The sequence below is a fragment of the Choloepus didactylus genome, chromosome 3, assembly GCF_015220235.1.
Source record: "Choloepus didactylus isolate mChoDid1 chromosome 3, mChoDid1.pri, whole genome shotgun sequence".
Classification (NCBI taxonomy): Eukaryota; Metazoa; Chordata; class Mammalia; order Pilosa; family Megalonychidae; genus Choloepus; species Choloepus didactylus.
The window spans coordinates 205831726-205847318 of record NC_051309.1 but is presented as its reverse complement, the minus strand read 5'-3'; the positions used below and the strand labels follow the sequence as shown (position 1 = coordinate 205847318).

At 35.9% G+C, this 15593-nt stretch overlaps 1 protein-coding gene across 14 annotated transcripts in view; it reads left to right on the top strand.

Moving 5' to 3' along the window:
- PCM1 (pericentriolar material 1) overlaps positions 1-15593 on the top strand; it is a 126443-nt gene that overhangs the window by 33001 nt on the left and 77849 nt on the right. For all 14 annotated transcript variants that reach the window (XM_037831208.1, XM_037831209.1, XM_037831210.1 and 11 more), the window contains 4 exons: positions 2386-2534; positions 2675-2804; positions 3800-3940; positions 4483-4673. In XM_037831208.1, coding sequence (XP_037687136.1) covers positions 2386-2534; positions 2675-2804; positions 3800-3940; positions 4483-4673 — 611 coding nt within the window. The remainder of the gene's footprint in view (positions 1-2385; positions 2535-2674; positions 2805-3799; positions 3941-4482; positions 4674-15593) is intronic.

The window sequence follows — 15593 nt, the reverse complement described above, 5'->3', positions numbered from 1 at the left end:
ATAATATATAGAGAGATAATTGTAAAATATACATTAATGTAATTATATAGATTAATGATGAAATTAATAAATTATAAAAATGAATCAATATATATACAGTACATAAAATTTTCTTTAACTGCAGCATAGTTTTCTTCAGTGTCAATGGACCTTACTTTAATTAACCTAACATCCTATTGATGTACCCTTTCACTATTTCCAGTTTTTCACTACATAGATACAACACTCCATTGAATATTCTTATACAAGCCTTCTTGTGCATTTGTGTGTTTTTCAGGAGTAGGCATGGAGAAATGGAATTGCTATGTCAGGAGTTAATGCACATTTTAATTTTAATGGATGCTGCTTAATTGCTCTTCAGAATGACTGTATTAGTTGATACTCTAAGCAGTGGTGTGTGAGAGAGTCCATTTCGGCATACCCTTGATTACATTTTATTATGTTGATATACTGTAGCATGTTGCTTTTTCCACTTTTTCCCTGTTAGAAAAAGGTCTACTGGGGGAGAAGGGACAAGGAACATACATACATACAGACATATGTACATATACACATGTATATATTTTTGTTGCTTGTATCTTCTAAGTATATCTGTAGAATGATAAACTGATAACATTGGTTGCCCATGGCAAGGCAGGGATGGAAAGGAGACTTTTTGTAAATGGTTGTTTTACTTTTTAGCTTTTGTCTTGTGACTGTATTACCATGTGAAAAAAATTAAAGCAAATTATAATCATTTTACTTATTAACTTCTTTCCAATTTCCCATTTAAGATTCTTTTCCTTAGATGTATTGCCAAAGTGGTAGTACTAGATCAGAAATTATGAACAACTTAGTGGCTTATAGAGGAATAACCTAATATCAGGCTTATAGTGAATAGAGTTCTTTGCTTTAGATTTGAAATACATATGAGAAATAAGGAAATTGCAGCCTGTAGAGATTAAGGGCCTACTCCTGGAAGAGAGCTATTACAAGAAAGTTCTAAAACTCCCATGTCTTTAAATTAGTTGGATTGATAATTATTACTTGTTTTAATAAGGGCAGTGTTTTTATTCTCTCTCTTTTTGTACCTTTACTTATATTCTGGTTCCGAGGAGAGCCCAGGAGAAAGTCTAAACAGTTTCACAGTTGTCATGATCATATGAGACTCTTGTCACTCTATCCTGATTAGGTTAGCCTACACAACTTCATGTAAAGGCCCTTATGAAATCTTACGTCTCTTTTTTTAAGTCTCCAGACTTCCATCGTGTTTAGTTCCTTCATCTGTGGCGATACAAAGTATGATAAAATGATAACACTTCTACCAATTATTTTCTCAGCTTCTATTAGTGTTGGTGTTTATACCATTTCAGTTGTTCAGGCACTCTCAAATTACCATCTGAAACTTCAGATAGTTTTGCTTTTTTTTTCCTCTAATTTTCCCACTTTTTTGCATATAAAAATGCCTCATTATCCAGCTCCTCTGGTCTTCAGTTTCAATTGAGTTTCTTCCTAATCTTCCTGTCCTTATCAATAATTGACTCAAAGACCAGAATAATACCATTTATTACAAATTTAAAATTTATTAGGCTGTTTTATAATTAAGGGTCAACTTAACTGTATAAAGTTTTATTAGACTGATATTTCCAAATGTTTCAGTTGAAATCTTCAAGAAAACATGAGCACCAATAGAGTATAGAGAGTTAAATGTTTTCCAGAAACTCCAATTTCTCATCTCCCGCCTCTTTAAATTTTATTGATTTCAACAGAAAATGTGGATCCACTGTTAATAAGATATGACTTTCGGTTGTTTTTCCAGTACCATGACAGATTTGAGATTATATGTTTTCATTATCTTTTGTGGAGAGCATTGGTCCTTGTTTCCCCAAAGAGGAGAAATGGGGGAAAGATATAAGCAGAGCAAGTAACAACAGACATTGATCATTTGTATATAATATTAAGTTGTATATAATGTAAAAGTTATGTCTTAGGAAAATTTGTCTAATACCAAGAATTCATTATGATTTGACACTGCTCTGAGATTCCTCGCTCTAATTATATGTATATATTTTTTTAATCTTCATATTCTCTAGAAAGTTATTTTAAGATACTGTAGCTCATTATCTGGTCAAGATAAGAGAGGGCTACTTAATTTCTATCACTACGGGGTAACTGGCAACTCAAATTTTAAATGTGCTGGTATTGTTTTTACCACTTCATTTCCTGCTATTGGGTAGAGGATGAACTTCAGTGTTCTTTTTGAAATTATGTGCTTTTCTATGGCTTTGATTTTTTTTTTTTTTACTGTTTAGATACATTTTACAGAGTAGTGATATGTATTTAAGATATGAATTGGGTGATGTCTTTAGATATCAAGATTATTTTAATATGATTGTGCTATTTTAGGATGATGATGCAGATCAAGGGGTTATCTCTGCCAGTACTTCAAACTTGGATGATTTCTACCCAGCAGAAGACACCAAACAAAATCCAAATAACACTAGAGGAAATGCCAATAAAACACAGAAAGATGCTGGAGTAAATGAAAAGGCAAGGTATGTTAAGTTTTTGGCCTCTGTTTAATAAAAATTTAGTACCTTGTTACAGAGAAGGTACTCAGCTAGTACTTTTGCTTAATACTGCCATCAGATTTTATTGGCATCCACAAATCCATATGATGTCAATTTAATTATAGAGAGAAATTTTATGAGGCTAAACTGCAGCAGCAACAGAGAGAGCTCAAACTATTGCAGGAAGAAAGAAAGAAACTAATTGAGATTCAAGAGAAAATTCAAGCACTGCAAAAGGCGTGTCCTGACCTACAGGTAATTTTGATATTAATTTCTTTCCATCTGAAAAAAGATGTTTAAAATCTCATATAAACAGAAAATTCTCTTTGTGGCCCTTTTCCAGTATTGATGTGACTGATAGATATCTACTTATTTTTATGATTAATGAAAGGGATTTGTATTATAGATCTATACTGTGAAAAATATCACATAGGAATCGACTGATTATTTTCATTCATTTACTTGTTGAGCTGGTTATGCATGGATCCAGAACATAAATATTCATAAAGATATATTAAATTAAAATATTCTGGTTTGGATTTTGCAATTATGGAATAGCATTTCTGTCTTTCTTTTACTGGCCTAAAATTAAATAATGCCCTGAAATCATCTTGGGTTATCTAAGGAAAATAATTGAAATATTATTTGTGTAGTCTAAATATTAAATGTATATACTTTTGCTTATTAATTGGTACCCTATGCATGGGTCTTTGAGAATGATCAGAAAATAAGAAACCTCTGACCATGTCACATAACCATGTTAAGGTGAGAGGAAATAATTTTTCTTTGATATTTTCCTAAAATTTATTGGTTAGCTTTATTCTTCAGCCAGGTTTTATTTCAAAGAAAGAGAAACACATCAAATAACATATATCTAATATAACACTTATTTTCTAGACTCTTAACCTTTTCTACTTCTTCTAACTCTTTTTTTCTTTGTCTCCAACCTTAATAATTAATGTCCAGAGGAATTTTTTTTAATATATGCCAGAATTGGGTACATTCGATTTTCTGTAAGTGCATTTTCCCCTATTGTCTCTGTTGTTCCTAAGGATTACTACACATCAACTTTAGCTTGTGTTTTCATCTTTCTTAATGTTTTTTTCTTTGGATGATGACAGAGATCGGAGTCTGGTAAAAATAGATTAAGGATCTACAGCCTTAGAGAAGTAGTAAATAATTGCTTTTATGAAATTAACATAATGATTTAATTCCTCATAATAATTTTTTTATTACCAATCCTTTTTTAGCTATCAACCACTAGTGTGGCTAATTGTCCCACCAAAAAATGTGTGCCAGCTATTACTTCAACCCCAACTGTTAATGAAAATGAAGCCAGTGCAAGCAAATCTGTGTTTGAGCCTGAAGATTCTTCAGTAGTGGATAATGAGGTATTATATATTGTTGTCTGTCATTTCTGAGTTAGTAGTAAGTCACATTTTAAGAGGGAAAACAGTATTATCTCTGAAATGTTTTTAAATTGTAGTCTATTTTTTGTCTTAAGTTGGTGGGGTATAATATTTTTCTAAAAAATAGTTAAGTTGGGATCTTTTCAAAGTAAACTTGCTTTTTATTTGCAGATATTGGCAGAAGTACATCTAAGGAGCATTTGCAACAAATAGTAATCATTTCATTTAGAAAGACCTATCCTTTGGGCATTTTATTTCTATATGATTTATGGAAAACATAACTTTTCCTAAATAGTGCATAAAGTATATTTGGATACTTCTGTTTTCATGAAGAACTAATGAGTGTCTAAGTTTTTCTTATGTATTATTAAAATTATTTTGACATTTATTGCTCTCAGTGTAAAAACAATAGAGTGAGAATAGGAAGCTTTTGTTTATACTGACAATAATATATTAGCCTGTTATTTTTTAAGGCTAAAGCAAATCCTATTATTTACACTTTTCATGCTGATTTTTAAAAAAAGCTATGGTCAGAAATGCGAAGACATGAAATGTTAAGGGAAGAGCTGCGACAAAGAAGAAAGCAGCTTGAAGCTCTGATGGCTGAACATCAGAGAAGGCAAGGCCTGGTGGAAGCTACATCTCCAGTTGCTGTTTCAGTCAGAAGTGATGGATCTGAGAACCTGTGTACTCCTCAACAAAGTAGAACAGAAAAGTAAGAGTTGTTAAAATCATTTTTTAAACATCACCCATTTAAGGCCTGTGATCTAGTCATTGTCTTTTTCCTCTGTACCACACACAGCACAATCTGTTTCATTGAGACTGATGTTTAAGTACCACCTTTGTGACTCAATTTAAGTGACCTTAATTCTGTTCTGACTTCTCATAGCATCAACTTTCTCTATCTTTCTTGAATTTTTTATTTACTATAGTACTTAATCACATGGTAGTAATGGATTTTTCTTCTGCAAGTGAGCCTTATTTTCTTAGTTTTTTTTTTCTTTTGTAATCATATTTTATTGTCAAATATATCATATATACATAGAAGTGATAACTTTCCAAGTGCGATTTAACAAGTAGTTAGCAAATTTCAAAGAATGTTGCAGGTTACAATTCCACAGCTTCAGTTATTTCCTTATTATGAAATATAACATATATACAAAAAGGTTATGTCTTTCGGAGTATGATTTAGCAAGTAGATAAATAGAAAATTTCCGAAGTTGTTATGAGTTATAGTACCATAGTTTCAGTTATTTCCTTATTGTGAAATATATATTTAAAAAAAAAAGGTATAGCTTTCAAATTACAATTTAACAAGTATCTACAGAACAAATTTCAAAGGATGCTATGGTTCCACCATTTCAGTTCTTCCTTCTAGCTATTCTAGTACCCTAGCAACTAAGAAAGAGAAAATTTTATAAAGATTCAATATTCATAATCCTTTGTTAAATTCCATCTTGTCTGTTGCTACCCCTTCCTCTAGTTCAGTCACTTTCCCGATCTTCAGGGATGTCTAGGCAGTGACCATCCTAACCTGTTCATGTTGAAAAGGAGTATCAACTTCAAGAGCAAAGGAAACACATCTAGTTGATGTTCTTAAAGACACTGTTGCCTCTGGGTTTTGGGACTTAGCTGGCATAGGATGTTCTCTGGAGGATTTAGGTTTCTGAAGAATAAACTTAGTGAAATTTTTTAGTTCTCAGATAGGGATTCAGGTATTCTTTAGGGTTTTGGGGACTACCGTTGACTTGGGCTTATCATACTGTGGCCATTTGGCATATCTAGGTGAAGCTTGCATAGGAATAACCTCCAGGACAGCCTCTCGACTCTATTTGAATTCTCTTATTTGGCTTCAATTTTAATCAGGTTTCTCTTCTGACGTGGCGCTTTTTTGCCATGAAACATACTTTCTATTATGGTGTAATGTTAGCGTACAAGCACAGCCCAGCTTTGCCCCCTCAGGTGTGTGCTTTTCTGGACTTGAGGTCATGCGCTTGCCCTGGGTGCTGGAGCACTCTAAAGGATTTAAGTCTCTGAAGAATAAACTTAGAAACTTTTATAGAGTCTCAAATAGGGATCCAGGTATTTAAGGTTTTCGAGACTACTGTTGACTTGGGTTTATCATGTTGTGGTCATTTGGCATATCTAGGTGAAGCTTGCATAGGAGTAACCTCCAGCCTCTTGGTTCTATTTTGAGTCTTAGCCACTAAAACCTTGTTTTGTTGCCTTTCTTTTTCACCCTTTTGGTCAAAAAGGTATTCTCAGTCCCTTGATGCCAAGGTCAGGCTCATTCCCGGAATCCGTGTCTCACATTGCAAGGAAGCCTCATTCTCTTGGGGGTCCTATCCCACGTTGAGGGGAGGGTGATGAATTGATTAGCGAAGTTAGGCTTAGAGAGAGAAAGTCCACATTTGAGCAACAAAAGAGGTTCTCTGGAGATGACTCCTAGGCAGAATTATAGGTGGGCTTAGCCTCACCTTTACAACATAAGTTTCACCTGAGCAAGCCTCAATATCAAGGGCTTGACTTATAAAGTAGGGGGTTCCTAAGTTCACATGGCATATGTTATGTCTATGATAATCCATCCATATCTCACATTGTCATAACTTACTTGTTCAGTCCTCGTCACTCTCCATTTTAAACAATTCTCATGACACAAAATATCTCGTTGCTCTTGTGAGCCCTTAATTATTTATCCCTAGTATTTCTGTAATATTAATATGGTATTCCTATTAATTATAGTCCCTAATATGCAATATGTAGATTTTTCCCATATACCCTTCTGTTGCTAAGATGTGCTAGTGTCGTATCTTAGAAGTGTATCATGCAAGCACCTATCTATATTTGTGGTGCTGATCTGTGGGAAACATGCTTTTAAACAATCCCTTTCAATCCTATTTGCCTTCATTACAGCACTGATATTTATAATCCCATTAACAATCATCACCCCTATCCATTAACATACCTTTGAATTCACCGTCATTAACATATCTGAACATATTAGATTGTCATTCCCCCTCACTAGCTACTGTCTATCACCAGGTCCCACTATTCTATATTATAAGACATCGATTTTACGTTGCTCGGATAGTTCATAGAAGTGGTAGCATACAGTATCTCTCCTTTTGTGTCTGACTTATTTCGCTCAGAATTATATCTTCAAGTTTCATCCATGTTGTCATATGTTTCAAGACCTTGTTGCATCTTACTGCTGCATAGTATTTCATCATATGTGTATACCACATTTTGTTTTATCTACTCATCTGTTGATGGACATTTGGATTGTTTCTGTCTCTTAGCAGTTGTGAACAATGCTGCTATGAACATCGATGTACAAATGTGTGTTTGTGTCACTGCTTTCAAATCTTTTGGCTGTATACCGAGAAGTGGAATTGCCAGATCATAGGGTAATTGAATATCTAGTTTTCTGAGAAACCGCCAAACTGTCTTCCAGAGTGGCTGTACCATTATACAGTCCCACCAGCAATAAATAAGAGTTCCAATTTCTCCAAATCCTCTCCAGCATTTGTAGTTTCCTTTTGTTTGATGGCAGCAATTCTTACTGGTGTGAGATGATATCTTATTGTGGTCTTGATTTGCATCTCCCTAATAGCTAAAGAAGATGAACATTTTTTCATGTGTTTTTTAGTCATTTGTATTTCTTCTTCAGAAAAATGTGTTTTCATGTCTTTTGCCCATTTTATAATTGGGCTGTTTGTACTATTGTCATTTAGTTATTGGATTTCTTTGTATATACAACATATCAGTCTCTTATTGGATACATGGTTTCCAAATATTTTCTCATTGTGTGGGCTGCCTCTTCACCTTTTTGACAAGTTCCTTTGAGGTACAGAAGCTTTTGATTTTGAAGAGTTCCCGTTTATCTATTTTTCCTTTCATTGCTTGTGCTTTGGGTGTAAGGTCTAAGAAGCGACCTCCTATTACTTAGTCTTGAAAATGTTGGCCTACATTATCTTCTGGGAGTTTTTATGGTACTGTCTTTTATATTGAAGTCTGATCCACTTTGAGTTAATTTTTGTGTAGGGTGCAAGGTACAGGTCCTGTTTCATTCTTTTTGTTATGGCTGTCCGGTTCTCCCAGCCCCATTTGTTGAAGAGACTCTTCTGTCCCAGTTAAGTGGATTAGGGTGCCTTACCAAAAATCAGATGACCGTATATCTGGGGGTCTATTTCTGAACTCCAAATTCGATTCCATCTATCAGTTGTCTATCTTGAAGCCAGTACCATGCTCTTTTAATCACTGTAGCTTTATAGTAGGCTTCAAAGTCTGGAAGTGTAAGTCCTCCCACTTCTTTCTTCTTTTTTAGGATGTTTTTGGCAATTCGAGACCCCTTTCCCTTCCAAATAAATTTGACAACTAGCTTTTCCAAGTCTGCAAAGTAGGTTGTTGGTATTTTGATTGGAATTGCATAGAATTTGTAGATGAGGTTGGGTAGAATTGACATCTTAAGAAGGTTTAGTCTTCCTATCCATGAGCATGGAATATTTTTCCACCTATTTAGGTCCTTTTTTATTTCTCTTATTAAAGTTTTGTAATTTTCTGTGTAGAGGTCTTTTATGTCCTTGGTTAAGTTTATTCCTAGGTACTTGATTTTTTTAGTTGCTATTGTGAATGGATTTTTTTTTCATTGCCTCTTCAGTTAGGTCATTTCTAATGTATGGAAGCATTACCATCTTATGTGCATTAATCTTACATCCCGCCACTCTGCTGAATTTGTTTATTAGCAACTCAGGTAACTGTGATTGAATTTTCAGGATTTTTCAAATAGAAGATCATATCATCTGCAAATAATGACAGTTTTACTTCTTCCTTTCCAATTTTGGTTACCTTTTATATCTTTGTCTTGGTGAATTGCTCTGTCTAGAACTTCTAGCACAGTTGAATAATAGAGGTGACACTGGGCATCCTTGTCTCGTTTCCAATCTTAGGGGAAAGCTTTCACCCTCTAACTATTGAGTACTATGCTGGCTGTGGGTTTTTCATATATGGCCTTTATCATATTGAGGATGCTTCCTTCAATTCCTGCCTTTTGAAGTGATTTTATCAAAAAGGGATGTTAACTTTTGTCAGATGCTTTTTCACCGTTTATCAAGATGTTCATTTGAGTTTTCTCTTTTGATTTGTTAATGTGTGGAATTACATTAATTGATTTTCTTATGTTGAACCACCCTTGGATGCCAGGAATGAACCTAATTTGGTTGTGGTGTATAATTCTTTTAATGTGCTTTTGGATTCAATTTGCAAGTATTTTGTTCAGGATTTTTGCATCTATATTCATTAGGGAGATTGGCCTATAGTTTTCCTGTTTTGTAGTGTCACTCTGGTTTTGGTATCAGTGATATTAGCTTCATAAAATGAGTTAGGTAGTGTTCCTTTTTCATCAATTTTTTGAAAGAGTTTGAGTAGAAATGGTGTCAGTTCTTCTTGGAAAGTTGTTAAAATTCCCTTGTGAAACCATCTGGCCCTGGGTTTTTATTTGTAGGTAGATTTTTGATGACTGATTGGATCTCTTTGGTTTGTTGAGGTCTTCTATTTCTTCTTGGGTTAGTCTAGCTTGTTCATGTGTTTCTAGGAAGTTGTCCATTTCCTCTAAATTGTCTAGCTTGTTGGCATACAGTTGCTCATAGTATCTTATGATTTTTTTTTATTTCTTCAGGATCTGTAATAATTATCCCCCTTTTCATTTCTGATTCTGTTTATTTGGATCTTCTCTCTTTTAGACTTTGTCAGTCTAGCTTAGGGTCTGTCAATCTTGTTGATCTTCTCCAAGAACTAAGTTTTGGTTTTATTTATTCTCCACTGTTTCTTTTGTTCTCCAGCTCATTTATTTCTGCTTTAATCTTTGTTATTTCTTTTCATCTACTTGCATTAGGTTTAGTTTGCTGATCATTCTCTAGCTTCTTCAGTTGTTCAGTTAGGTCTTTAGTTTTAGCTCTTTCTTTTTGATATATGCATTTAGAGCTATAATTTTTCCTCTAAGCACCACCTTTGCTGCATCCCACAGATTTTGATATGTTGTATTATTTTCATTTGTCTCTAGATATTTACCAATTTCTCTTGCAATTTCTTCTTTGACCCACTGATTGTTTAGGAGTGTGTTGTTTCACCTCCATGTATTTGTGAAAGATCTGGTTCTTTGGTGGTTATTGATTTCTAGTTGCATTCCATTGCGGTCAGAGAATGTGCTTTGTAGACAGCATATAGATGGGTCCTGTTTTTTAATCCATTCTGCCAGTCTGTGTCTTTTTATTGGGGAGTTTAATCCATTTATATTTAGTGTTATTACTGTAAGGACAGTACTTTCTACTCCCATTTTGTTTTTTGGAATTTATATGTCATATCTTATTTTTTCCTCTCCTTTTACCTTTCCTGATAATCTTCATTTCTGCACTCTTCTCCAACTCTCTCTCTCCTGTATTTTCCTATCAGCCTGTAGCACTCCCTTTAGTATTTCTTGTAGTGCCGTTCTCTTATTCACAAACTCTCTCAGTGTCTGTTTGTCTGAAAATGTTTTAATCTCTCCCTCATTTTTGAAGGAAAGTTTTGCTGGATATAGAATTCTTGGTTGGCAGTTTTTCTCTTTCAGTATCTTAAATATATCATGCCACTGTCTTCTTGTCTCCATGGTTTCTGCAGAGAAATCTGTACATAGTCTTATCGACCTTCCCTTGTATGTGATGGATCGCTTTTCTCTTGCTGCTTTCAGAATCCTCTCTTTGTCTTTGACATTGGACAATCTGACCAGTAAGTGTCTTGGAGTAGGTATATTGGGATCTATTCTATTTGGGGTACGTTGTACTTCTTGAATCTCTAATTTTCTGTCTTTTATAAGAGTTGGGAAATTTTCAGTGAATATGTCTTCTGTTACTCTTTCTGCCCCTTTTCCCCTCTCTTCTTCTGGGATACCCATAACACGTATATTTGTGCATTTCATGTTGTCACTCAGCTCCCTAAGACCCTGCTCATATTTTTCCATTTTTTTCACCATCTGTTCTTTTGTGTGTATGAATTCGAATGACCTGTCTTCCAGTTCGCTGATCCTTTCTTCTGCCTGTTCATATCTACTGTTGTGTCCCTCCATTGTGGTTTTCATCTCCTCCATTGTGGCCTTCATTCCCATGAGTTCTGCCATTTGTTTTTTTAAGTTTATGAATTCTTCTTTATGGTCATCCAGTGTCTTCTTTATATCCTTCAGCTCTTTTGCTATATCTTCCTTCATTTCTTTGAATTTATTTAGCATTAGTTGCCTCCACTCCTGTATCTCAGCTGAGCTATTAGTTTGTTCCTTGGCTGGTCCATGTTTTCGTGTTTCCTGGTATGGCTGTTATCTTAAGTTGTCTAGGCATCTGATTTTCTTGATTAGTTTATTTTGGAGCTTGTTTTCTATCTTTTACCTAGTGGTTTTCTTGTTGGTTGGCTTTGTTCTCTGGCCTCTGTTATTCAGTTCAACTTATTCTAGACCTCTAACTTAGGTTCTATTTAGTTGATCAGAATTTTTCCCTCTTGTTTTTTCTGTTTCTTGCTCTGCCTCTATGTAACCTTTTTGTGAATGCGTCTCCTCAGATATGGTCGACCCTAGTCAGATTTTCCCAGTCTAGTGAGGCCCAGGTCTCACTGGGAGGGTATGGAGTTTTCCTGAGAATGAGACCCTCCTATGAGGCCTTTAGAATTGGTGCTTTTCCTTTCCTGTCCAGCAGGTGGCGCTTGTCAGCCCGCAGCTCCCCCACCAGTGTAGGGAGGTATGTAGACTTTAGTTCTCCTGGTGACTCTGATCCTGTCGGGGGCGTGGCTGACTGAAGCCGGAATCTGAATTCCAGCCCCTGGGGTCTGAGTTCCCAAAAGGAGGACTGCCAGTTGAGCTGGACCTCCCTCCACTCTCCCAATCCTCAGAACTCCAGTTATCTCTCAGGGGCACTATTCCCTTCTCCCCTCTCCTCTTTGGGGCCTCTCCAGGTAGATTCCTTGGTCCGCCTGACTTGCTAATTAAAGATGGGGGTGGAGACCTTCAGTAGTAAATACAGAACTCAAAGACACTGTGGGTACTCTGTCTCCCCCCAAGCCCAGCCTAGGCTTTCGGATGGAAAATAACCACATATATTACTTTTAGATTAAAAAAAAATAGAAAAGAAAAACAAGAAAGAAAAAAGAAAAAAAAAAGTCTCTTTTAAAAGTCTTTCCCCAGCCTGGAAGTTTTGTCAGTGTCAGAATAGAGCATTTAAAGATATGCTTTGGGCTATTGTCTGATAATTACTCTCCAACAGCTTCAGTTCCACCCCTATCGGGGGCTATTGAAATGCAAAAAGATAAGGGATCAGTGAGACGCCAGAGGGACAAAATGTAGGGGAAAAAAAAAATGGCTTTTTTGGAGTCTAGGAATGGGTGCCCGCTTTTACGTGCCCCCACTTCTCAGAGCCCAGCCCTTCTTTAGCACCCCAGCTCCCAAAATTTGTTAATTAATTTGTTAATTCTGCAGTTGAGGCTGGGTTGAACCTCCCTTCTTGCCCTCAGCAGATTGCTGTTTTTTGTTTTTTTTTTCCCCCCCTTTCAGGGAGCCGGCAGCAAGACAGTCTCTGAGGTCTGGGTGGGGAGGGGCGCCAGACCCCTGGTCCAGGGAACTTAAAATGTTTGCTGCTATCTCAGCTTTTCCTCCAATTCCAAACTTGCGTCTGATGTGTGACTGGTTACTGGAGACCCCGAAAGCACTGTTTCATATAGTTCTTGGGTAATTGCCAGCTGCTCTAGGGGAGAGACAAAATTCTGCTCCTCACTACTCCACCATCTTGCCCCGCCTCCAGAGAATGTGCTTTGAATAATTTCTGTCTTCTTAAATTTATTAAGACTTGTTTTTTGCCCCCAGCATATGAGCTATCCAGGAAAACGTAAGTGGGCACTAGAGAAGAATGTATATCCTAGCATGTAATGATTTATATATGTCTGTTAAGTTGAATTCATTTATCATATTGTTTAGATTCTCAGTTTCCTTATTGGTCCTCCGTCTAGTTGTTCTGTCTATAGAAGAGAGTGTTGTGTTGAAGTCTCCCACTGTTATTGTAGATGTGTCCATTCCTTCAGTTTAGCAAATGTTTATCTCATGTATTTTCAAGCTCCTTGGTTGGGTGCATACACATTTATAATTGTTATTTCTTCTTGGTGAATTACCCTTTTACTAATATGTAGTCTCCTTTGTTTCTTATGACATCTTTGCGTTTAAAGATTATTTTGTCTGATATTAGTATAGCTACCCCAGCTTTCTTTTGATTGCAGTTTGCGTAGAATATTTTTTTCTGTCCTTTCACTTTCAGTCTCTTTGTGTCGCGGGGTCTAAGATGAGTCTCTTATAAACTACATATCGATGGGTCATATTTTTTATTCCAGTCTAACAGTCTGTATCATTTAATTGGAGAGTTTAATGGGAGTTCTTGAACCAGCCATCTTATCCTTTGGTTTTTAGTAGTTAGATCTATTTTTTCCCACCTCTTTTTTTTCCTTTAAGTTATGCTTACTAATAACTCTACAGTTCTGTGCTCTCTCCAAACCTTTCCTTTTTTTCTCAGCTGGTAGAGCTCTCTTTAGTATTTCTTACAGGGTAGGTCTTGTGTTAACACATTCTCTCAGGGTTTGTTTGTCATGAAAATTTCAAACTCTCCCTCAATTATGAAAGAGAGCTTTGCTGGATAAAGAATTCTTGGCTGGCAATTTTTCTCTTTCAGAATCTTAAATATGTCATACCACTGCCTTCTCGCCTCCATAGTGCCCGCTGAGTAGTCAGTACTTAGTCTTATATTGTTTCCCTTGTATGTGGTGAATCACGTCTCCCTTGCTGCTTTCAGGAGTTTCTCCTTCTCGTCAGCATTTGACAATCTAATCAGTATATGTCTCGGAGTACGTTTATTTGGATTTAGTCTATTTGGAGTTTGTTGGACATCTTTGATTTGCATATTTATGTCATTTAGAAGGGTTGGGAAGTTTTTCTCAATTATGTCTTGAAACACTTTTCCTAGCTGTTTAGCATTCTGTTCTCCTTCTGGGACACCAGTGATTCTTCTATTTGTTCGTTTCATGTTGTCCATCATTTCCCTAAGATCGTTTCAAATTTTTCAGTTTTTCCCCCATTTGTCCTTTTGTGTGCTCCAATTCAATGACTTTGTCCTCAAGTTCACTTATCCTTTCTTCTGCCTCTTCAACTCTGCTGTTGTGTATCTCTAGTGTATTTTTTTAATTCAATTTTGAGATTGTTCACATACCATACAATCATCCAAAGTGCACAGTCAGTTGCCCACAGTGCCATCATACAGTTCTGCATCCATTATTCCAGAAAAGAAATAAAAAAGGAAACTCAAGTCCTCCCATTCCCCTAATCACCCCCCCCCCATTATTGACTCACAGTATTGGTATAGTACATTTGTTACTGTTGAAGAAAGAATGTTAAAATACTACTAAATGTAGTACATAACTTGCAATATGTATATTTTATCAATTTCTAGTTATACTGTCATACATTTGTTCTAGTTCATGAAAGAGATTTCTAACATTTGTATTAAAATACACAGACATTGTCCACCACAAGATTCACTGTTTTATACATTCCCATATTTTAACCTTCAACTTTCCTTCTGGTGACATATGTGACTCTAAGCTTCCCCTTTCCACCACATTCACACACCATGCAGCACTGTTATTCTCATGATAACGTGCTACCATCACCTCTGTCCATTTCCAAATACTTAAGTTCAGCCTAGTTGAACATTCTGCTCATAATAAGCAGCCGCTCCCAGTTCTTTAGTCTCGTTCTATATCCTGGTAACTTGCATTTCACGTCTATGTGTTTACATATTATAATTAGTTCATATCAGTGAGACCCTGCAATATTTGTCCTTCTGTGTCTGACTTGTTTCACTCAATAACCAAGGTTTCTTCATCAACCCATGTCTTTTTGTTGTTGTTTGTTTTGTTTTGTTTTAAGATGGTTTTGTTCACCCACCGTGCATTCTGTCCTAAGTAAACAATCAATGGTTCCCTGTATAATCACATATTTATGCATTCATGCATTCATCACCATCACCACTATCTATACAAGGACATGTCCATTTCTTCTGCAAAGAAGGAGGAAGAGTCAAAGAAAGTAGAGAGACAAAAGAAAAAGAAAGAAAAAAATGACAGTTAAAAAGCAATAAAAGGAAAGAAATAAAGTACAATAAAAGAGTCAGACAGCATCACCAATGCCAAGAGTCCCATACCCCTCCCTTATATCCCCCTCTTATATGGCCTTTGTTATATTAAAGGAAGCATAATACAACATTTCTGTTAACTATAGTTTCTAGTTTGCATTGATTGTATTCTTCCCCAGTACCACCCCATTTTTAACACCTTGCAAGGTTGACATTCATTTGGTCTCCCTCATGTAAAAATGTGTTTGTACATTTTATCAGAATTGTTGCGCACTCTAAATTTCACTGAGTTATACAGTCCCAGTCTTTATCTTTCCTCTTTCCTTCTGGTGTCCCACATGCCCCTAAGCTTCCTCTTTCGACCATAATCACAGTCATCTTTGTTCAGTATACTTCCATTGTTGTGGTTCCATCACCCAAAATTGTGTTCCAGACTTCTCACTCTT